The 22,077-nt window shown below is 52.1% G+C and overlaps 4 protein-coding genes across 4 annotated transcripts; 3 read left to right on the top strand and 1 right to left on the bottom strand.

The window, feature by feature from the left end:
• Window positions 1-513: 513 nt before the first annotated feature.
• Window positions 514-3,462, top strand: ASPZODRAFT_21838 (hypothetical protein; the record flags this gene model as incomplete). Its single annotated transcript, XM_022727867.1, has 5 exons — window positions 514-550; window positions 610-767; window positions 829-979; window positions 1,044-1,307; window positions 1,644-3,462. 5 exons carry the CDS (start codon window positions 514-516, stop codon window positions 3,275-3,277), a joined length of 2,244 nt encoding a protein of 747 aa, XP_022585871.1. The 3' UTR covers window positions 3,278-3,462.
• A 201-nt stretch (window positions 3,463-3,663) lies between these two features.
• ASPZODRAFT_87629 (hypothetical protein) lies at window positions 3,664-8,997 on the bottom strand. Its single transcript, XM_022730307.1, has 7 exons — window positions 8,788-8,997; window positions 8,132-8,674; window positions 5,352-8,072; window positions 5,026-5,273; window positions 4,630-4,963; window positions 4,214-4,551; window positions 3,664-4,142 (listed from the first exon to the last, which is right to left on the bottom strand). Exons 2-7 carry the CDS (start codon window positions 8,600-8,602, stop codon window positions 3,953-3,955), a joined length of 4,302 nt encoding a protein of 1,433 aa, XP_022585870.1. The 5' UTR covers window positions 8,603-8,674; window positions 8,788-8,997; the 3' UTR covers window positions 3,664-3,952.
• Window positions 8,998-11,076: 2,079 nt separating this feature from the next.
• ASPZODRAFT_12191 (hypothetical protein) lies at window positions 11,077-15,969 on the top strand (the record flags this gene model as incomplete). The annotated part of the gene is made up of 4 exons (XM_022721308.1): window positions 11,077-11,334; window positions 11,453-11,852; window positions 11,939-12,221; window positions 12,300-15,969. 4 exons carry the CDS (start codon window positions 11,077-11,079, stop codon window positions 15,967-15,969), a joined length of 4,611 nt encoding a protein of 1,536 aa, XP_022585869.1.
• Window positions 15,970-17,359: 1,390 nt separating this feature from the next.
• ASPZODRAFT_369780 (hypothetical protein) lies at window positions 17,360-19,369 on the top strand. The gene is made up of 5 exons (XM_022728284.1): window positions 17,360-17,387; window positions 17,506-17,515; window positions 17,735-17,813; window positions 17,887-17,959; window positions 18,034-19,369. Exons 3-5 carry the CDS (start codon window positions 17,802-17,804, stop codon window positions 19,059-19,061), a joined length of 1,113 nt encoding a protein of 370 aa, XP_022585868.1. The 5' UTR covers window positions 17,360-17,387; window positions 17,506-17,515; window positions 17,735-17,801; the 3' UTR covers window positions 19,062-19,369.
• The last annotated feature ends 2,708 nt before the right edge of the window (window positions 19,370-22,077 follow it).

Below are 22,077 nucleotides of genomic sequence, written 5' to 3'. Positions count from 1 at the left end.
AGCCGTATAACTTTTACTGTATCCCTGTTGTACTTTTGTTGTGATAGTTAAAATTGATATATCGAAAGAAACATCGGTCGAACATATAAACTTTGAATCCACATCCATCAGGACGAGTCTTCAGCAGACTTATCTCCGATTAAAGACAAATATCTCTTATACTTACGCTCAAAATAGAATGCATTCCCTCTGTGGTAATTACCGTAGGCACCCAATTGGCATATCCATGAATGCTCTTTCCGTCCAAGAATCCGCAGTTGCCGAATTCGGTAAGAACGCAGGTCGTAGATACTAACCTCCCTCATGATGTTATCCCTCAGTTCTGCTGATTGAATAGCAGCAGAGGAATCAACCCAATCAACGTATAGCATTCACTTAAACCAAGCAAACTGCAAAGTGAATGTGTTGTCCCAGACACATCCACCTATCAAAGAGCAAACAGCAGGTCACGAAAACGACAGCGACAGCGGATTGGTTATGAGAAGAATGGGCTCTCGAGACAACAATAAGATAATGGCTGACGAGGGGGGATTCAAGAAGCACCGTCGTCGTATGCCCCATAATCCTCGTGCTCCTTTAGAGGCTTGTTCTAACGCAGGGTCCCTGTAGGCCGCAGAAGTCGCAGGAAGAAAGCAGCGACTACCATTGGTAACTTGGTAGCTGGCCGAGCTCCATTAGGCTGGGGGTCTCCTTCGTCTCTCAGGCCTGCTCCCCCAGCTCTAGTCACTCCTTCAGTGACAGGGATTTTGGAACACAGTCCTTCTCCAGTAAGCAAGACTGTCATAATCTCCTTGAATCTCTTCTTTCCGTACCTCTAAACCATCCCAGTCCACAACTTCCAGATCACCACATTCTCCAAGCTTGTCTCCAGCTCTCAAGTCAGAGGCGACCAGCAGCTCTCTCCTGTCGTCCACACCAGGTTCTGGGGATTCAGAAATTGCGAGATACTCCCCTCCTCTCGTCCCTATCCATCTTCTGCGTATGCTTTTAGCCCTTGGCCTCTCAGACATAATTTGAAAGCTGCTAACCTTTTCCTGTGTCAGCAGAAGCCTTCCTCTCACAAAAAACCGAAAACCAAGTGCAAGAGGACATGTTCCCAAAGACCAAATACCTGTCTACCGTTGGTGGACCAACTTCATCCGCAAACACTCGGTCCTCCATGGAGCTTGACGACTTCGATGATCTTGCGTCTTCGCAGCCGCTGCCCCTGAGCTCGCTTAGCAGCCGAACGCATTCGAGAAACAAAGGCTCGAAGGCCTGGAGATCCTTCGCCGATGAACAGAATCAATACAGGCTGGATGACCTTGGTCAGCCAGCCGACCGAGCTTGGGTCAATGTTCTAGGGCCAATAGAAAGACCAAAAAGAGGGTTAAAGGATGACAAGAAGCCTGCATCAAACTCTACTCATAATCCTTATAAACCAGTAAAGCAAGCACCCATTGGTGAAGGCAGAAACATTCAAAGCCAGCTAGGATTAACTGAGAATGTGAAGACTCAGGCCTATAAAAATCCTTTTGGTTATGTAGGTGATCATCGATCATCTCATAGCCATGGCTTGGATCACCAACATAACTCCTCTTCATCTACCCACAACACTCTTTCTTCCCACAACAATCTTTCCTCTCACAACAACCACTTCCAAGGCCTCGGTTCGATCTGGTCCAAAGATACCTATCATCAAGCTACTGGCACTGTGAGCCAGTCACAGCACAAGATCCAGAACCAGGAGAATCGACTTCCAGTCTCAGGATCCGCCTTGTCACGAGCCGTCCTCATGAGTGATCCCAAGTTCGGGCAAGGACACAACCCAAGTGCCAGCGATGAAGGCTCAGTCCTTGCCTCGCACGATCATTCAAATGCTCACGGCAGTCACCAGCCTCGGGGCTCATTCTCTCAGCAGCCTCCCAAAATCCACGCAGTGGACACCATGATTTCGCCTGGACATTTGGGATCAATCCCCGGAAAGCACAGCCAAAACCAAGTCCCCAAGCCAGAAGAACTCGCCCCATTGGCTCGCCCTTCCTCTGAGGATGCGTCTGGAATTACCACTCTTGGAACCAAATATCCAAAGCTTAACGGCTGGCACGTTGAAGGTTCTGGAGAGCCTATTCCTAAGATGGACATAAAAGCCTTCTTGGACAGTGTTCTCGAAGGATCCTACAAAGTTAACGAGCCCCTCGTCGATCCATTTTGGGGTCCCGTGAAATCCTATCAGACAGAGAAGGTGACAAAAGAGCCAATCCAAAAGAATACTACCAAGCCTGCCGAACATTTTTGGGGTATCCCCCTGCAGTTCGAAGATACCATCAAGGGACCAACCAAGAAAGATGAGAAAGAACGGAAGCCAGTATCTATTCCTACAGAGAAGGGCCCTGAGTTTGGAAAAAAGGTCTACTTGAACACAGCATCTCTTTCTACAGAGAGAGGCCCTGAGCTTGGAAAAAAGGTTTACTCGAACATGATGCACTCCAATGACCCATTCAATCTCTTCCAAGTGGCTCGTGAACCGAAGAACTTTGGACTTTCTAGCGGCGGATATCCTGCATCTGGAGAACCTTCTATCCTCGGCATGCATTATATCGATCCTTTCTTTGGTGCGGCAACTTCCAACGGGGCCTCACAGTTTACTGGCAAAGGAGAACAACCCGTGGACCGGTCGAAGGTTTTCATTGAAGACAGCATGGCCGCGAGAATCAGTGCATCTACTAGACGGGCCCCAAAGCTGCCTCCAGGCTTGCATCAACCGAGCTTCTATGATGATCCCATGGGTTTCTCTAAGGACCCTAATGCCAGAATGGAAGAAGCCAATCGCTGGTTTCATGATGACACTCTTTACGAACCATTCCGGAAGCAAATTGCCGACATCTCTCGCAACTACGCAGCAGAGTGCAAGACCAAGGATCCTAATTGCGACCCAGTTGCCATTGAACAGACCAACAACTTGTTGGGCAACGCCATCATCAATCTCTTTTCATATGTTGATGGAGATCGCGAAAAACAGCGCGGCAACTTTGCGAACTTTGGAGACGTTGCTGCCGGTTGTTACGAATCCAATGACGGAGGACGTCGTAGCTATTTTGACCAGGATCCATATTTCAGTGAGACCCGCAACCCTCCCCGCCCTCCCCTGAGAACCAAGAGCAGATTTTTCGGATCTCGGGTCAATGAAGAAGGTAAGGGAAAGGAACAGAAAGGGGAGAAGGAGAAGAAAGACGGAGAGGAAGAGAAAGACGAGGAGAACGGAAAGAAGGAGAAGAAGGAGGAGAAGAAATTTTGAATACCGAATGAAGCTGGGACTAGAAACTTGATTGTTGAATGCTGGTTATTCAGGTGTTCCTTTTTTGTTTCTAGCCGCTCTATTGCGTCTTGTATCCGCTCGTGGACTAGACATTGGCCTATCTTTCTGCAGGAGGGTTTTCGGATTCATTGAACATGACTTGGAGATGAGGTCATTGGGCTGGGAGGCTGCAGGCTTATGAATTGATTTATCTGTGTCTATAGGCAGCTTTATTCTTGATAGTGCAGGAATTAGTTGATCTAATGACAAGCAGTTACTCCCAAACAGAAGGAGATTTGTAGTTGACTTCTAATTGAGAAGGACTAGATTATGATCAAGACGGTCTCTGGCTCTCATTAACATTCATCTATTCTGTTTGTCTGTATGTGCAGATGGGTAGGAAGGTAGGAAAGTAGGAAGGTCATTTGAAGCTAGAAGAAAGGATGTGGATATGCTAGACACAATGATGACCGGCGTAAAGACAAGGAGAAGTAGAGAAAAGAAGAAAAAAACGCCAAACCGAGTAATCAAAGGGTCCACTGCCCGCTCCTGCGCCGAGACCAATCAATTCGTAAGAAAGCCGTGGAGAGAAATAAAAAGAAAGAAAAGAGTTAGAATGGGGAAGACGAAGAGGGAAGACGAAGAGGGAACTGCCTTGACACTGATAGAGAGAGGTTAACATGTGATGAGGTTGACGTGGTGATCATTAAGCGCCGCGCAGGCGAGGAGGGTCCGGTGAGGATGGAAGGCAGTGCAAGCGATGGGCGAGGAACGGTTATGGTGAAGGAAGCTCGAGTACGGTTCAAAGGTGGAGAGGTAGGTGCCGTCGACGTTGAAGGTTTTCACCTCGTGCCGGTTGGTGCCACTTTGCTCGTTAGAAGAATGCATACAGAAGGAATGACGACAATTCAAAGATAAGGGAAAAGGGGAACGTACATGCTGAAGACGGGGGCGTGCTCATGCACACTCAATGTGCGCAGGGTATCCTTGGTTGCGTTGATGGTGGAGATGGGGTCGTTCATGCGGAGATCCCACAGTCGGACCTCTCCATTGCGACTGCCCGAGATCAACTCTCGCAACCCGCCGCGTTGCATGTGGACGTTGGTGATCCACTGCTTGTGCTCGCGCCACACCTTCACCATGGCCGTCGTGGGCTTCAGGCGCTGGTCAAAGACTCGGACCGCTCCGTCGCCGAACCCGGCCACGAAGATGTTGCCCGCGACTTGGTCGGAGGTCAGCGACGTGATGCATGAACCAGAGCGCGCAGGGATGTCCTATGGATAGTTGATTAGCATTTTTGATTGTATTCAGTGAGATTTATTTGGGGAGGGGGGGAAGAAAATGAGTTTTACATTCGTGCACACTTCAGTCGCGGCATTCCACACACGAATCACCTTGACATCCCCGGCGACAAGCGCTTTGCCCTGACCCTGTTGCCAGTCAAACACGAGCCCTGCATTGCGGTTGCTAGGAATCAATTCCGGGAGGGCCCTGAACGCCGTCACGATCTCGACATCCTTGGCGGATTCGTAATTCTTATACACCTTCAGGACGCCGTCGGACGAGCCGGTCATCAGCAGTGCTTGATCGTCCTCGTTGATGTAGCGGATCTCGTTGATCTTAGAACCAACCGGATTGCCGTTGGAAAACCGGTTCAAACGCTTGTGGTTTTGCCAGTCCCAGATCCTATAGAGATAGTTAGTGATATCAAAGTAAAAAAGGTGGTGTGGGGGAGTGGAGATATATACAAAACCGTGTCCCGGTCATCGGCTACAGCCAGGTGGTCCTCGAACTGATGGAAACACATCTTGGACGGCTGGTTGTTGTTCAGGAAGGCAACCGAGTGGTCCCATCGGTTGCTTCCGGCCTTGCTCTTCAGGGGCTGGGTCTCTGCGATGATCTTCTCGTTGCGGCCACGTCTCCAGAGACGTTCATTGTAGTCGGCACTACCGGGTTCGTCGGGCTCGTTGGGTTTCATCTGGGGCTCGCGGAAATACTGGTCATCATGAGTAAGAGACTGATCATACTCCGAGAAGCACACCGGGCTGATGTGATGAATGAGTTCGGAAGTTACCTCAGTGGACCAGTCCAAGAACCTGCTTTTCAGCGGTATCATGGGGGCCACAGATGAATCTCTGGGCTCGTATCCGTGAGATTTGGGGTGCGGGGCCTGATGATACGCGGTGGCGGGAGCTATCTGATCGTTCACCTCGGGGTTACGAGTCCATTCGGGAGGCGCTCGTCCGCGGGGGGTGATGGGCATTCGGGCCTTTGAGGGGACTGCGGCCGATGGCGACGAGGACTGGATGTCCGTCGAAGATGAGCCACCGAACGCTAGGTTTTTCAATGATGCTGCAACGCTGGCGGTTCGTTTGAGACTCAACGAGATGTAGCCTTCCGACTTTTGCGGCTGCTGGGACGGGGACGGCTGCGGGGGCGTCGGTTGCTTGGCCTCGGGTTTCTCGCGGAAGGGGAACCTTTGTGGGATACGGGCAGTAAGCTCAAGAATCTCATTTCTAACCTGATTAGTGACGGATGCCATGGGGGAGTCTAGGAGGGTATGGTGAACAAAGTCAACCACAAGACAGGCATCGCGGGCAATGTCCGGGTGTGGATCGACGGAAAGGATGAGTAACTGCTTCCAGATCGTCCCGAAAGTGGTGTTGCGAGACAAGTATTGATGCTTAGGAGCAGGGGAGGCAGAGCCATTTGACCGGACGTCGGATTTCGTCAGACTCTTCTCGCCGTCAAGCTTGGCAAGCAGTTCTTGTTTTTCTTCTAGAAGTTCTTCGTAAGCCGCAACAAGGAATTTGTTCTGGTAGCGTTTGACGAATGTGGAGAAAAACACCACCAGCTCCTTGCGGACAAGGACGCTGCCATCGGAGGCCATCGGCAAGACCGCCATGGCCAGGAACTCTTCGATCTGGGCAACTTGATCGGTCAGATCCGGGATCCCCAGGAAGTTGGTCACAGCATGCAACATCGCTGCACGAACTTCCGGGACGGGGTCGAAGTTCAGCTCGCACAGGCGAGCCGGGGCAGCACACCGGATTCCCATCCATTTCGCATCTGGGAAGTCCAGCCAGAGCATGCTCAAACAGAGGCACGACCACTGCCGCAACAGCGGGTTCTCGACATCGACCAGGTGCTTCAAGCACGAGTCAAAGAGCTCGGCGGACAAGCAGACATTCTGACCTTGGGGGTAATTCTTGCAAAAGATCGAAACAATGAACGCGCACATGGCTCGGTGTTCACTGGCATTTCCCACTGGGATCGGCGAGGCAGGGTTGAGGATGGAGATGAAGTAGTGGATGCCATTGTCCTTCAAGAGATCGCTTTGCACCGTGTGATCGACTGCCATGATCCTCGCCCAGATGAAGACCATGACGGGCTTGAGCTCCTGGGCTGCGGACTGGAGGAGCTTGACCACGTAGGGGAAGATGCCGATGCTCAGGGCAAGGTGCACCGCCCACGGTCCAAGGTCTAAGAATTTGCTCAGCAGGATCAGGGCTCGCAATCGGTGAGCTTGACTGAGAAGCACCTGTAGGACAATCGGAAGCTGATCCGGAGGGTTCTTCTCTGTGGGCCCCGAGGAGAGATAGACCTCAAAGGCTGTAAGTTGTTCGGCGAAGAATGTAGAGTGCTGATACTCGTACTGTCTGCGGCCTTCCTCATGGTCGATGAGGGCGGGCAGTTGAGCCAGCACCATCTCGACGGCCAAGTCCCAGCTCTTCCATAAAGAATGGTGATGGGTTTCTGGAAGTTCGGGGGAAGAGATCGGGTGGCACTTGTAGGTACGCATAATGCGTTCACTGAGGAGGAAGTTTCTAAACAGGGCCGCGACCATGAGATCTTGACGGAAGAGTTTCTTGAAGAGAGCGCGAGGCAAGGTGTTCCAGGCAATCGTATCGGTGATGGCAGTAAAAATCCAATTCAGTTCACCCAGGGGGCTTCTGCGGTCCTGTAAACGGCCGGGAACACGGAACTCGTCAATGGAAAGCTTTGTATCCAGCGGGTTCTGTAGAACGAAAAAGCGCAACGCGATCTCAATGGGGGTAGTCAGACAACAGGTAAAGAGATCGGCTGGAAGATCCGGGTTTGTGGGAAGAGACTCGGCCTTCTGGCAGGCGGCCAACAGGATGCAGTCGGCATAGCTTTGGACCACCGCATTGGGGTCGCGTTTCTTTGCCTCGGCGTTTTCTTTCTCGTGCTTCTCCACAAAGGTGTGGAAATTTTGGACAATGTTTCCCGCATGCGAGACATCGAAAACGAAAAGGCTCGGCCCAGCCAGCCAAGACTGGAGATCGTACAAGGACACAGGAATATATTGGGTGTAGTTTTTGTTGAAAACCCAGATCTCTCCGGACTGAGTGGGCAGGGGGACGCCATGGCCATTGTAATGAAAGAGGACGCGTTCATCCTTGGCGTTGCGGCGTAACGAGATGCAAAACTTTTTGGTTTCATCTACCGATGGATCCAGGTACTGTTTGTATCGAGTGCGCAGGCTCAGGGTCTCGTACTGCTCCTGCAGCTTCTTCCCGATCTGTTCCATGATCTTATTCTGGCCGCCGCCCGTGGTCGAGGTGGGGTCGACCCAACATTCGAGTTTGGCGGAAGGGTTCGTCTTGACCACGTCCGGGGGATCAACACCGATGTTCAGACAGATTGCCAAAGCGGCCGAGACAGTCTTCAGCCGATCCTTCATCCGCCAATCCTGGCTGGGCCAGCTCCCAACAGGGTCTCTTGGAATGCCATTCGTCTCGTGGCGCTTTTCAGTAAAGTACATGTAAAAATTCTGATTAGACATTAGCCATCCGGTTAGGCAAATGAAGAAAAGGCCTGACAGAGGCTTACCGAGTGCAAGATCTTGAGGTACTCGCTGGAGGTGTACTCCTCCTGCCAACCGTGCCTCATGGCGAAATCCTCGTCCTCTTCAGCGCCGACCGGCTTGTCAGCCCCTACGCGCGGGCCATAGTCACTTCTGGTTCGTTTCAGCGTCGCCGTCGGTCGACCACCCTCCGAGGCGCGATCGGAGGTATGCAGATGATTCGACTCCGGAGCCGAAGGGCCCTCGCCGGCGGAGCTCGTCGGGCGAGGGATGGTGGTCAAACTGGATGGCTTCTGTTGTTCCACGCTGGTGAGGGATCGGTGGTGTCCTGTGAGAGGCACCGGCGACTTATCGCGTGGGGGGATCCATGTTTCCAGCTCCGGACCGAAGGCGACTCGCACTGATTTATTCTGCGTCTTGCGCTGCTCGCCCTGCGCAACAAGCGACTGCTGGTTGCTCGAGGCTTTTTGATCCATCGTCAGATTAGGGTCCCTCATTGTGTACAATCTTTCATGGTGTGTTTCCAGGAAAACGATATCGGTGGGTGCTCAGTGGGAAGGAGAGGCAAGCTAAGATGAGAGATAACAGTCAGAAAGTTGCAAGTCTCAAAGAAGAGCATAGTATCAAAGCAAGTGAGAGAAAACACTAGACTATAAGGCGGTCAAAATGTTTGCCTGCCTACCTTATCAACCATATCCCAGTACACTTTATACTCTCACTTCCCTATTCTGACAGTTGGAGGATGGGTTCTCAGCAGCCACAAGGGGGATATTCCATGATAAGACACAAATTCAACTGGAAAAGATAGAGTCTAGAGAATGCCACTTCCCCTGGATTCTTTCCTACAGGCGCAGCCTTTCCAGCAAGAAGCAACTGGCAGTGACTGCAACAAGCCTGAGGTTTCGTGGAGGTCATGAGCTTGAGGGTGATATCTTGGCACGGAAAATTATATCCCCGAGTTCTGCACATGACGGCATACGTATTAGTCAGCCTAAGAAAGTAGGAGCAGGTATAGATAGAGGAGGAGTAACTACCTAGTTCTCTACAACTTCTTGAGTACCATGGTTATAGAGATGGCTACTGTTCTCGGCACAGTGCATCGGGGATCCCAGAAGCCTGTGAGAATCCACATCCTCCAGACACGTGTTGCAGATGCTGTATACACAGAATACGAGCTCGTGCGACATCTTGGCTCTATAATGAATCTACAGCTCCCTAGGTAGTAGGACATTCTATCTTCACGGTGTTGACTGGACTACAGAGCCAACCTAGTCAACAAAGATACCCGAAGCAGAGCAAAAGAGAAGAATGTTCGCGATCGAATTATGTCTGAGGCTGGAATCCTGCCCGATCTACCAGAGTCGGCGGGTGCAGGGATGGGATGGACTGATGGTCACTGGTCAACCGTCACTCCCACCTGCAATTTCCAAACGAACCCCTTTCTCCAGACCCGCCACCCACTCATACTACATCATACCTATACTGGAAATGGGCACTGGACGGGTGGATGGTGGACTCTGGAGACGATCCTACCAGTGAGGCGACTATCATTTGATGCGTTTTTCTCATTGATTCTCCTGCTCTCTAGTGACGACTCTGGGCTAACCACCAGGTATGCACCTCCGTTTCTATACTGGCTAAGAATGAATAATCCATACTGGTTAAGAATAAAATAATCTACCAGTTTTCGAGCCCTATATACTTCTGTCTATGCGGGGAGGATTCTGGACTACCAGAGTGTTGATCGCACTCAACATCGACGTTTTGATAGTCTGACAGTAACTATATATACTTGAGATATCGACTCGGATGGATGAAGGATTGGTACGTCATTTGGGTGCTGACGGAGCTGTCAGGGTATTCATCGCTTAAATCTCACCTCGTTGACTTGAGAAGAACTATATGTAGTAGTAGTAGTATGGTTTAGAATCTTTATACCAAGTAGTTAATTTGATGCTTATGCAGTAGGTCTATGAAGACAGTAAACCTGCTCTAGACAAATTCCCCCCCCCCCAAGCCTCCCAAAGAACCCATTTTATATCCTTCTTTTTCTTCTTCTGACTCCTCCCTTACACCTAGCCATCCAGGAACCGAAGATCAGCCCTTGTCTCGCCTTCCCTCTCCCCTTGCCCCAAAACCACGCCCACAACAAACAGAACCGCAACAAAGTCTTAACCGAGCGAATTCCCCCCCCATCAGAGATTAACTACATCATTAATCTCACCCTCTCCCTCTCTCTCCCCCCCAGGAGTACCCAGTTGGAACCGGCCGACAGGTTTCCCTCGTGGCCGGGAATTGCTTTTTGCTGGGCGGTGAGTCTTTTCCCCCCCTAATAATATTGCCCAGGAGAGCGTGAAACGCCGGGGTTTCTGTTCCTGTCAACGCCCTGCACCTTTATTCTCCGACCGGTCTTCCTCGTTCCTGTTGTTTTTCTTTGTCTCCCGTGTTGTTGATTGATTGATTTCTCTTCTTCCAGTCTCTCCTTTCGAACGACAGCCCGCGACTCATGTCCTTGCCGGTGTGGTGAAGGCCTGTTTCCAGTGAGACCGCCTTGCTCGCACTCCCCCAAGAACACCCACTGTGTGGCCGTGTAGTTGCTTGGAATCTGGCCTTCTCCCTGTCCCTGTCGACCCTCGTCTGTCTTCCGCTCACGGCGCCTTTTTCTTTTCTTTTCTTTTGAAAAAAAAGAAAAGAAGAAGAAGAAGAGGATTCGATCGCTTTTTCTCTTGCACGTGTCCGAAGGTTGGAAACCGTTGGGCAACCGCCACGATCGCTGATCCCTCCCTCTCCCTGTCTGCCTGCTCTGTCTGCTCTGCCAGCCGCCCTTTTTGGCCCGCTCCGCCGCCGGCCGTGTGCGCGCGGGTGTTGAATGGGAGAACGTTCGCCCTCCGCCTGTCATTTCCGGTCCTTGCTCTCCTTTTGCTTTCTTATAATAACGTGCTACACGACCCGTCTATGATCGATTGTTACGATGGCTTTTCTGTTCAAATCCAAGAAGCACCAGCAGGGAACTGCGCTGCCGCCGGCGACGCGCAATGTGCATACTTCAGAAGGGACCCCGGCAGGCGCCACCGCGCCGCCCTTGATGAACGGACCGGGGGGTCGCGAGGGCAGCCACTCCCAGACCCCGACGCCCAGTAGCAGCTATAACAACTCGCTCAATTCCGTCGCCAGTATGAATAGCCCGGATCAGCAGAGGGTGCGTCAGCGGGCAGAGTCCGAATCACAGGTGAGTTTCGCCTTTCTTCACCTTTTGGTTTCGGAGCCCTGGTCTTGTTTATGGATGGATGGATGGATGGATGGATGGATGGATAGATGGATAGAATTGACAAAAAAATCCCTCCCAGGTTTCACGCCCCCAGCCGGCGATGAATGGCGGCTCTCCCAACGGCAGTCCAGGCACCTCTCTCTACCCCTGGTCACAACGACGCCTCAATTTCGCGACTCCACAGGCGAACCCCTTCCCCCGATATGGCGCGGCCATCAACTCCATTGCGTCAAAGGAAGGCGATATCTACATGATGGGTGGGCTGATTGACGGGTCTACGGTCAAAGGGGACCTCTGGATGATTGAAAGCAGCGGCGGGAATCTTTCTTGCTTCCCCATCGCTACCGTCTCCGAGGGCCCGGGGCCACGAGTTGGTCATTCTAGTTTGCTGGTCGGCAACGCTTTCATTGTCTTCGGCGGAGATACAAAAGTCGACGAGTCTGACAGTCTAGACGATACTTTATACCTTCTGAACACTTGTGAGTCGGCCATGAAAAGCAACCGGCCTTTTTGGAGATGTCCAAGTCTTTTTTTTTTTCTCTCTAACGCTTTCTCCTCTTTCTAGCTTCTCGGCAATGGTCCCGCGCTATCCCTCCCAATCCCCGACCTGCTGGAAGATACGGCCATACCCTGAACATCCTCGGCTCCAAGATCTATGTTTTCGGAGGGCAAGTCGAAGGCTACTTTTTCAACGACCTCGTGGCGTTTGACTTGAACCAGCTGCAGAACCCTGCCAACAGGTGGGAATTTCTAATTCGAAACAGTCATGAAGGGGGACCTCCTCCAGGCCAGGTCCCGCCGGCAAGAACAAACCATTCGATGGTCACCTACAATGACAAGCTTTACCTGTAATCTCCCTCCTTCCGGAACAATCATCCGCTTTCTCAGGCTAACCGGGTTCTTTTTCGCTTTTTCTTGTTTTCCAGCTTCGGAGGTACAAACGGCGTTCAATGGTTCAACGATGTTTGGTCCTACGACGCCCGTACCAACATGTGGACGCAACTCGACTGTGTTGGGTTTATTCCGGCCCCTCGAGAAGGCCACGCCGCGGCCCTCGTGAATGATACGATGTACGTCTTTGGTGGCCGGACGGACGAAGGCGTAGATCTAGGCGATCTCGCGGCGTTCCGCATCTCCAGCCGTCGGTGGTATTCCTTCCAAAATATGGGACCAGCACCCTCGCCGCGCTCCGGTCATAGCATGACTGCGTTTGGGAAACAGATAATCGTGATGGCGGGGGAGCCCAGCTCTGCGCCTCGTGACCCGGCAGAGCTCAGCATGGTATACATCCTCGACACGGCCAAGATTCGCTACCCGTCCGATACACCAAACGGAGATCGAGGACCAACCCCGCGGAAGATGAGTGGGGAGAAGCCCGGACAACCCAGCGGTCGAACATCTCGAGAAGCCCAGAATCCACCGCCCGACCAACAACCCCGTCGCGGACCGTCGCGGGAAAGCATGCTTATGGGCCCGGGTGGACGGCCAGGAGAGATAGGCCCCAGCACCGGACCCGGCTCGCGACTCCCTCGAGCATCCATCGCTCAAGCCCCGGCTGGACCGCCTCCCCCGGGACAGGCCCCCACGCCCGGCCCAAGAGGGAACGTCCCATCACCCCAAAACCCATCCGCTGCGCGCAGCAAAACCCCCACAAAACAGGATCGTGGATATAACGGTGGTCCCTTGGCCGAAACGGTGAGGGTGGTGCCCACGGAAAGAGACAACGAGTCATCCGTCACCAGTCACTCCCCAAAAGAGTCCCGGCCCCCGCGCGATCAGAGCCCAGCCTCTGTCGGGAGGCGGACTCCTATTCAGCAGCAGTCGAAGATGGCCGTCAAGGCCATGGAAGCTGGAGAAGCGGCACCGTTGATGAGTGCGCCGACCCGGCAACGGTCGCTGCGTCAGCAACGCCAGCGCAGCTCTATGGATAGCGCAGAGGAATCCGTTCTGGGCCGACAGGCCAGCATCGACAGCTCGGTAGAGTCTCGCAGCTTTCGAAACTCCAAGATATATGCGGAGGAGCCTCGTTCACCGAGGCTGACGCCTCACCAAGAAGCACTAATCAAAGAGCTGGAGGCGGCGAAAAGCCGGAATGCGTGGTATGCGTCGGAGCTGGCGCTGGCGAAAAAGGCAGGTTACACACCAAACCCCTCCGCCAACCCTGGTTTGGATGAACGTGGGGCCGATGCCTTTGCCGATGAGGATCGGCCCTTGATCGAGGCGTTCCTAGCGATGCGCGCGGAGCTGGCCAAGATGCAAGCAACCGTGGATCGGCAGGCGACCATCGCGTCCAAAAGGGTCGCCGAGGTTGAACACCAGCGCGATGCGGCCCTGAACGAGGCCGCCTACGCCCGAGCCAAGCTCGCTGCCCACGGGGGTAGTCAGCGTGGCACGCCGCAGCCCGAGGGGTCGTCGCGGGATATGGATGAAGCAATGTCGGAACGTGCCACGGACATGAGTCGGCGGCTGGCACTGGCACTGGCCGCCCAGGCTGAGATCAAGGCGAAATTTGAGGCTGTGACAGCAGAACTGCAGCAGGAGAAGCGGACGCGCGAGCTTGCGGAGGAAACGAGCGAAGCAACTCGCAAGAGACTCGCCGAGTTGGAAATGCAAACCAATACCCTCGAGCTAGAAACTCTGCGAGGCGAGTTGCACCAGGTTGAGGCTTCGGCTCGGGAAGAGTCGCGGTTGCGCACCGAGGCCGAGGCTGCGCTGAAGCAGCTGACCGTGGAAAAAGAAGAGCTTCTGACCAAACTCGAAGAGTCGTCGGTCCGGCTGAAGGATCACGGCGGCAATCTCAGCACTCTACGCGAAGCCGTCACGGCCTCGTCGGCCAAGTCGGCACTGATGGAGAAGTACCTCGAGGAGGAGCGGGAGCGTCGGGAGGGGCTGGAGCGGAAGCTGTTGCAATTGCGCTCTGAGCACGAGGAAAAGACCGCTGACGTCGAGAACCTGACCCGCCGCTTGAAGGATGCGCAGGAGCTCGCGGAGAGCCATGCCAAGGAGGCGGAGACGCACAAGAACGCCTTCCTCTCGGGGCTCGACCGTGCCTCGGCGTTCGACCCGGAGTCGTCGTTCCGGCCTCTTGTCGACAACCGGGTGGCGGCACTGGAGGCCCAGGTCGAGAAGGCCAACGATCTGGCCAAGTCGAACCAAGCGGCGGCGGACTCGGCCGCAACCAAGCTCCGACGTGCCGAGGAGAGAATTGCCGGCCTAGAGGCTTACCAGGAGCAGGCGAGCCGAGAAGGCCTCCAACTACGTCGCCAGTTGCAGACCGCCTTGAAGGAGAGTCAAGCGTCGGCTGCCGAGAACCGCGAACTCAAGGCTCAAATCGAGATCCAGCAGCGGGAGACAAAGGCGCTGACGATCCAGCACTCGGCCCTGAAGGATCTGCTCGCCGAGCGTGGTATGAGCCTGTCCGACAGTCGCCGGTCGCCTATGCAAGACTCCCCGGGTTCCCGCTTTGGAACCCCCGAACAGGGCCGGCTGCGCGAATTAGAACAGCAGTTGTCCACCAGCCTCAAGGCCCACGATGAACTCAAGATGTCATTCGAGTCTCGCGAGCAGGAAGCCGACCGGGCGTATCGCGAAAAGCTGGAGCAGCTCGAGAACGACTACCAATCGGCCGTTCATTACGTCAAGGGGACGGAGAAGATGTTGAAGCGCATGAAAGATGAGCTGACACGATACAAGACGCAAAACGCCAAGGTACAGGCTGAGTTGGAGGCGGCCCAGAAGAGCCTGGAGCTATCTGCTGCTTCTGCTGCTTCTTCTTCATCGTCGTCGTCTGCCGCCGACGGACTGAAGACAGAGGAGTGGCAAGCGGAGCGTGCTCAACTCCAGGAGTCGCTAGAACAGCTCGAACAGCAGATGAGTGCCTCGATTACCAACCTGGAAAACCAAGTGGCGGATCTGAAGGATGAACTGTACTCCGCTCACACGGACAAGGAGCAACTGCAAGCCGAGTATGAGACGGACCGCCAGCAGCTGGCGTCTGCGGTGGAAAAGAGCCGTGCAGAACTGGACCAGCTCAAGCAGGAGAACTTGCTACTAGAAACCCGCGCTCTAGACGCGGAGCACAAGGTGACGATGCTCCTGGACCAGGTGGAGGCTTCGGTGGGCAACTACCGACGCCAGTCGCAACACGGCCCGGGCTTGAACGGTATCTCCCGCACCCACAGCAACGCCTCGAGCAATACCATCGGTGGCGGCGGTAGCGCAACGATGGGAATGATGGGCAACGGGACCCGCGCGCGCGCGGACAGCACGGCCTCGCAGGAGCATTCCTTCCTGGACAACCGGGGCTCTCTAGCGCTGGATTCGCTCGCCAACGAGCTGGAGGCGCTGCGCAGCCACTGGGAGACGACAAACCGAAACTATCGGCTCAGCAGCCAGCTGGATCTTGACCGCACCCCAACCAAGGAGACCGCGCCGGCCGCCGTGGAGATGGGTGGCTTGAGCAGCAGCGTGGCCGACTGGCGCCGGCGACTGGATGAGGAGGAGTCGCGGGAGCGGACGGCCACTGCGAGCCCCAGCTCGGAGCGCAGCAAGACGATGAGCCCAAGTCTCGGAGCTGGCACGGTCAACATGATCTAGAATATGGCAGCATGGTCTCTTTCCGTCTGTCTTCTTATGATTCTATTCTTCTTCTCTTTTTTTTTTTTTTTTTTCAAGCCATTTCCTCGTTCCAGTTTGATTGCCTCCTTTCCTTTTTTTTTGTTTCCCATTTTTTCCCTTCACCCTTTCCACTTCCACTGCCTCGTCTTTTCTTTTTCCTCCAATTCTTTGCATTCATTGTCTTCCTTTTTTTTATTACTTTTATTAGCTGCTTATTTCCACTGGGTAGTTCGTTCGGCTGAGGGCAGGTCATTGGAAAAGGGCACACCAGGCTATGTCTTGTTATTTATCCATTTATTTATCTACTCTTCCTCCTGTTCTTCAATACCCTTTCATATCCTGTTTGTACCACCACCATCACCACCACTACTACTACTGCTACTACTAATCCTCCTCCTGTTGCTACTTGGTTCATTGTACTCGTGATGTAGACAATGAACATACTCTTGACATAAATGATCATGTGTCCAAGTAGATGGTTACCTAGGTAGATATTTACTAACGTTGGGTAGAGCAGGTCACTGTTGGCACCGCTTGATAGGACGCCGCACACATCTCAGGCGCTTCGTCGAACACTGATCAGGCACATGCAGCGCAAGGCACCGAGTCGGATTCCTTATTGAATCAGGTCTTGTCTTGAATTGGAGATTCGCTGGTCTTATGTCGGTCATTCAATGGAGTCATTCAATGTCCTTACAGCATGGTACCTAGTAGGATCTGTATAACAGTACGGAGTACACTATCAGTACAATACCTAGAAATAACTCTAGTATTGAAGGTAAAGCTATCTATTCACTAGAATCTAGGTGGTTACTGTTCGATCCTCTTAATGCTAACTAACTGTATGAGGCATATACGACACTCACGACCACGAGGATAATTTAATAAATAAAACGTCATAATGCTGATAGTAATATGGAGTAATGATCTTCGCATACTGAAAAAAAAAAAAAAGAAAAAGACCGATTCCTGCTCAACTCGGCCTAATTCATATTATTAACAGGATATGTGTTTGAGTCTGAGTGTGCTCAAGCCAAGTCAGCCCCTTCCCGGCAGCCTTTCTCTCACCGACTGCCTTTTGCCCCTTCTTCCCTCTCCCCCTCTCACCTCATCTCTTCCCTCTCTTCACCACCTCCCGTTTCCCCTCATCAAGGCTCGTCCTTGATTCAATTCTTGCCGCCTCTTTTTTCTTGCTTCGTTCTTCCTCCTTCTCCCGCTGTGTTCGACTGTCATTTCCGGACCGCTCGACACCGCCTCTCCTCATCCGCTATCTCTTTTCTTCCCCTCCCCCCCGCCGCCCTCCCCCGAATCAATCCCCTTTCCCCGACTCTTTTTCTCTCGCCATTCCGGTCGGATCGACGGTCGGGCTCTCATCGCCATCACCGCCTCACAAAAAGGTTCGTGGCCGCCCTTTTTTACCCTACACAATCCGTATTTTTTTCCCTTTTCTTTATCGTCACGGAGTTGGTTTTTTCTTCTTCTTCTGTCCTGTTTACAATCTATTCTTGTCTACAGTCTAGGTCATGTAAGGTGGCAAGGTGCGGCAAGGCTCAGCTTTACCCGACCTTCTCTCTCCCTTCTACCCGCAGTCTTTGTTTATTCGGCGTGACGCCTTGCGTGGGAGCCTTGGCTCTTGTTTTTTCTTTTTTCTTTTTTGCTTCATTGAATCTTGTCGGCCTTCATTTTTTTCTGGGGGGGTTTTTTTTTAAGATAGACTCTCTGCTAACGTTGTCGGTTTAAATAGTTTCCATCACACCACCCACACCTTCCTTGTTCCTGCACAGCGGCTAGCTGTGTTCGATTGATCCAAAATGACGACCATGGTCAGTACCTCGCCCGCCCTGCCCGCCCTTCCTATCGTTCGATATATCTCATATAATCTAACTCCTTGGGTAGGATTTGCGTGTCGGTAATAAATACCGTATCGGTCGCAAGATTGGTAGTGGCAGTTTCGGTGACATCTACCTGGGTACGTTTTTCTTTTCTTTTCTTTTCTTTTCATAAAAATGAAACTCAATGACTAACCGGGGGAAAAAAAAAAAGGCACGAATATCATCTCCGGCGAGGAAATCGCTATCAAGCTCGAGAGTGTCAAGGCTAAGCACCCCCAGCTGGAATATGAAGCCCGTGTCTACAAGTCCCTCGCCGGTGGCGTGGGGATTCCCTTTGTGCGTTGGTTTGGAACCGAATGTGATTACAATGCCATGGTGATCGATCTCCTCGGCCCCAGCTTGGAGGACCTGTTCAACTTCTGCAACCGCAAATTCTCGCTCAAGACCGTGCTTCTGCTGGCCGACCAGCTCATCTCCCGCATCGAGTACATCCATGCCAAGTCGTTCATCCACCGTGATATCAAGCCCGATAACTTCCTCATGGGCATCGGCAAGCGGGGGAACCAGGTCAACGTGATCGATTTCGGTCTCGCCAAGAAATACCGTGACCCCAAGACACACTTCCACATCCCTTACCGTGAGAACAAGAACCTCACCGGAACCGCTCGCTACGCCAGTATCAACACCCATCTGGGTGTCGAGCAGTCCCGCCGTGATGACATGGAGTCTCTCGGATACGTTATGCTCTACTTCTGCCGCGGTTCGCTCCCCTGGCAGGGCCTCAAGGCTGCTACCAAGAAGCAGAAGTATGATCGAATCATGGAGAAGAAGATGACCACTCCCACCGAGGTGCTCTGCCGCGCCTTCCCCAACGAGTTCGCCATCTACCTCAACTACACCCGCTCCCTGCGCTTCGACGACAAGCCCGACTACTCCTACCTGCGCAAGATCTTCCGTGATCTCTTCGTCCGCGAGTCCTTCCAGTATGACTATGTCTTCGACTGGACCGTCTACAAGTACCAGAAGAATGCGGCCATGATTGTGGACGCCACCAAGAAGGACAAGGAGGGCGAAGACCCCCAGCGCCGCGCCGTCACCGCCGCACCCATGGCCACCCCGCCCGCTGCCAAGCCCAGCGCCGTCTCGGGTCAGCGCCGTAAGGTCATTGAACGCGGTGCCAGTGGTGTCATTGATACTCCAGACACCAACCGTGCTGTCGGCGGTAGCGATCGGATGTGAGTATCTGTAACCTGGGTTCCGTGCAGGGAACGCCGACTTCTTTCTTTTCCCTCCTCTTCAACACTCTGCGTTCGGTACCTTTTTATAGTGAACGACGCTTGCGTGGAGAACAGCCCACTGCCTCTCGTTTTTTCTTTCCTCTTTCTTTCTATCTTTCTTTTTTCCTTTTATTTTTTTTTACTTGATATTGGAATCTGACTAATCTCATAGTCTTCGGCGTTAGGCTGCGTTCTGCTTCTAAGATGGCTGCTTCGGGTGCATATGCACCTGTAGCTGGCCGTTCGAAGCGGGACGATGGAACTGGTGCTCAGTGGTACTAATTGTGCAGCATAGCAGTGTGGCTTTACTTTTGGCAGTGCAGCTCTCTGCGTGTTGACACCACGCTGACCTGGAAGCCCGGGACCGAAATTGTTTTTGTCTTTCCTTTTCTTTTCCTTTCCTTTCCTTAACTTTTTTTTTTTCAAATTTCTTTCGCTGTTCCTCGGTGCAGAAATCCCAGCACATGACGCAAAGAAAAAAGAAAAGGAAAGAAAGAAAGGAAAGAAAAGGAGACTCTTATCCGGACTTCTCTCTATCTCTATCTCCCCCCTCCTCTGGATCTCCTTGACACAATCTCCTCGAATCTGTTTTTTTCTTCCCCGATCTCACACGTTTTTCGAAAACATTGATTTTTTTCTTCGCCTCGCCATATTAAGCCTCTGGAGAGGATGATTTTTGTCTCCGTCCGGTCAGAACGCTCTCTCCTCAAGCTTGCGATGCGACAGATAAAATCACCTTGTGACAAGGCGCCTACTTCGAGACGGTTGATGATCACTTTTCACCCTGTGGTTTCAGTTTATCATATCTCGATTTCCGAAAAAAAAAACTACTCCCATTTTTTCCCATCGATGCCGACCCCGGGTGAAGAGGCAAGGAGATGTGCATGGAATTACCAGCCTTATTGTGTGGCCAATCATCACATCTTACCAATTCAACTTAATGTGATGGCTACTGGCTGGGGACCATTGGGCTTTATTTTTCTGATGCTTTGATGTTTATGCATGTTTGCCTCTTTTTTTTTGCATTGATGCTACATTCTTCCCCCTCCTTTTACCCTCTCCCCCTCCCCCTCTCTTTCCACATGTCATTCGTTGCAATGCTTTCTGAGTGAGCCTTTCTTTTTTTTCTTCTTCTTTTTTTTATGTATTTCAAATCGACGCAGGAGGCGTTGGGGTGCGTGGCCAACGGTGGAGAGGTCATCATCCGGGGGCGATGTCTGGTGGATCTTTTTTCTCATGCCTATACCTTTGGAGCAGAGAGGGGGATATGCATGTGCGTGTCTCCAATTCTGTGATGGTCTCCAAGTCAAGTGAAGGGGCAGGAAAGAAGCACGGGTCCTACATGTCTTCGGTTTTGGTAATTGGCGAAGGACAATGGGTAGGGTCGCTTCCGGGGTGGTATTGCGTCGATTTCAAACTTCATGACCTAATTTGCATACTTTCATTGTCCCTTGCAATTGATGTTATTGTCTCTAGCGGTCATTAGCTACGTAGTGGTGCTGTGGTATTCCGGTGGAACCTCCTGTAGTCTGCACATTCTCTCGGCGATAGAGAGAAGATCAGGCGCTAGTCTAGACTCTACGGTGTACCTGTACAGCTGACTACATCCTTGCTTGTGGCTATGTACATGTACCTAGGTCGGTATGTAGGTAGGTCCCCAGGTAGATTATCTAATTATAGTCTAGTTCTCGTGACCTGGATCATATGATCATTGATCAGGAGTCCAAGTACCTCAACCTGACGTCTAAAGAGGGGTAGGTAAGAAGCCAGCGCTAGCTGGGGTATACGTAGTATTCCACAGGCCGCAGTGCTGCTGTATGTAGTAGGTATGTAGTAGTGGTTCACTGCTTATGCCGCGACTCCGCGCGACGATGCTAAATCTAGGATGAGAACTTAACTAGTACCTAGGTAGTAATTAGCATATGTATTAAGTAATGGTTCCTGGGTTTCCTTGTAGTAGTGTACAGTATGAATACATCGAGACATTGCAGACATTGCGCAGAGATGAACATGTCCGGATTATGCACTTGAGCTACAGCCCTGAGAGTCCCATCGAGCCAGGCCGCAAGAGACTGGCCGGGCCGGAAACGGGACAGAAGGCTCTGGATGGAGTGGGATTTGTGTCTATTTTCAATATGGCCAAGTGGGATTGAATGGGGCCGCCGGTGGCATCCAAGTGAAGTGATTTCGATCAACTTTGGGTTTCCCATAACAAATTGTATGGAGATTCCAAACTTGGAACAAAAAGGTTGGTTGGAAACATGACTGTGAATACCTCCAGGCAGCGGCAGTGTTACTATGTGCCATTATCTAGGTAACTGGTTTACTTACAACTAGGACAGTAGTATCAAGATCATTTTCACTATTAGAAGTTACAAAGATTGAGCTCATCTTAGCTTCACCATAAGATATGGCTAATAGACTCCAACACCACGGTGAGGTGCGAGCTCGTCGCTGGAGGCCTGGCCGAGACCAGGCACCTGCCGTTAAGCAGGATTTAAACCTCGTACCGTAGCGTTCGAGGAAACCCCCAATGATCTCAAGAGGGAGTCAGAATCAGCATTATTTCAGCTTGACCTATGTCTTGTAGCATACATAGTCAGCCTTTCAGCATAAATGGCTCACCCGAGTATCAGCAGGATTTGTAGCAAGTCAATAAAGAAGAGCGATTGCAAGAACTATCACTCCGAACTCTTGTATCTCATCTGGGACTTGAGCCATCCAAGGGCCAAATAGCTTCATTCTTACACCCCCTGCAGTGCTTGCTGTTTGATGGCCATTGATATATCCCTCCCATCTGTGGTCATAGTCAAAAACCGACAGATAAAGCTCAGTATCATCTTCAGACAGAACAATTCTTTTCAGAGTATTAGTGCTATCAGGATGTTGCTGAACCCAAGCTACCATCTGTGCAGTCTCTTACATTCCGACCTGGATAGATCCTCCACGCCGTAAATCTCTTTTGCATTCGACTAGGA

This window comes from Penicilliopsis zonata (genome assembly GCF_001890105.1).
Source record: "Penicilliopsis zonata CBS 506.65 unplaced genomic scaffold ASPZOscaffold_1, whole genome shotgun sequence".
Taxonomy (NCBI): Eukaryota; Fungi; Ascomycota; class Eurotiomycetes; order Eurotiales; family Aspergillaceae; genus Penicilliopsis; species Penicilliopsis zonata.
This window is presented reverse-complemented; position numbering and strand designations above follow the sequence as displayed.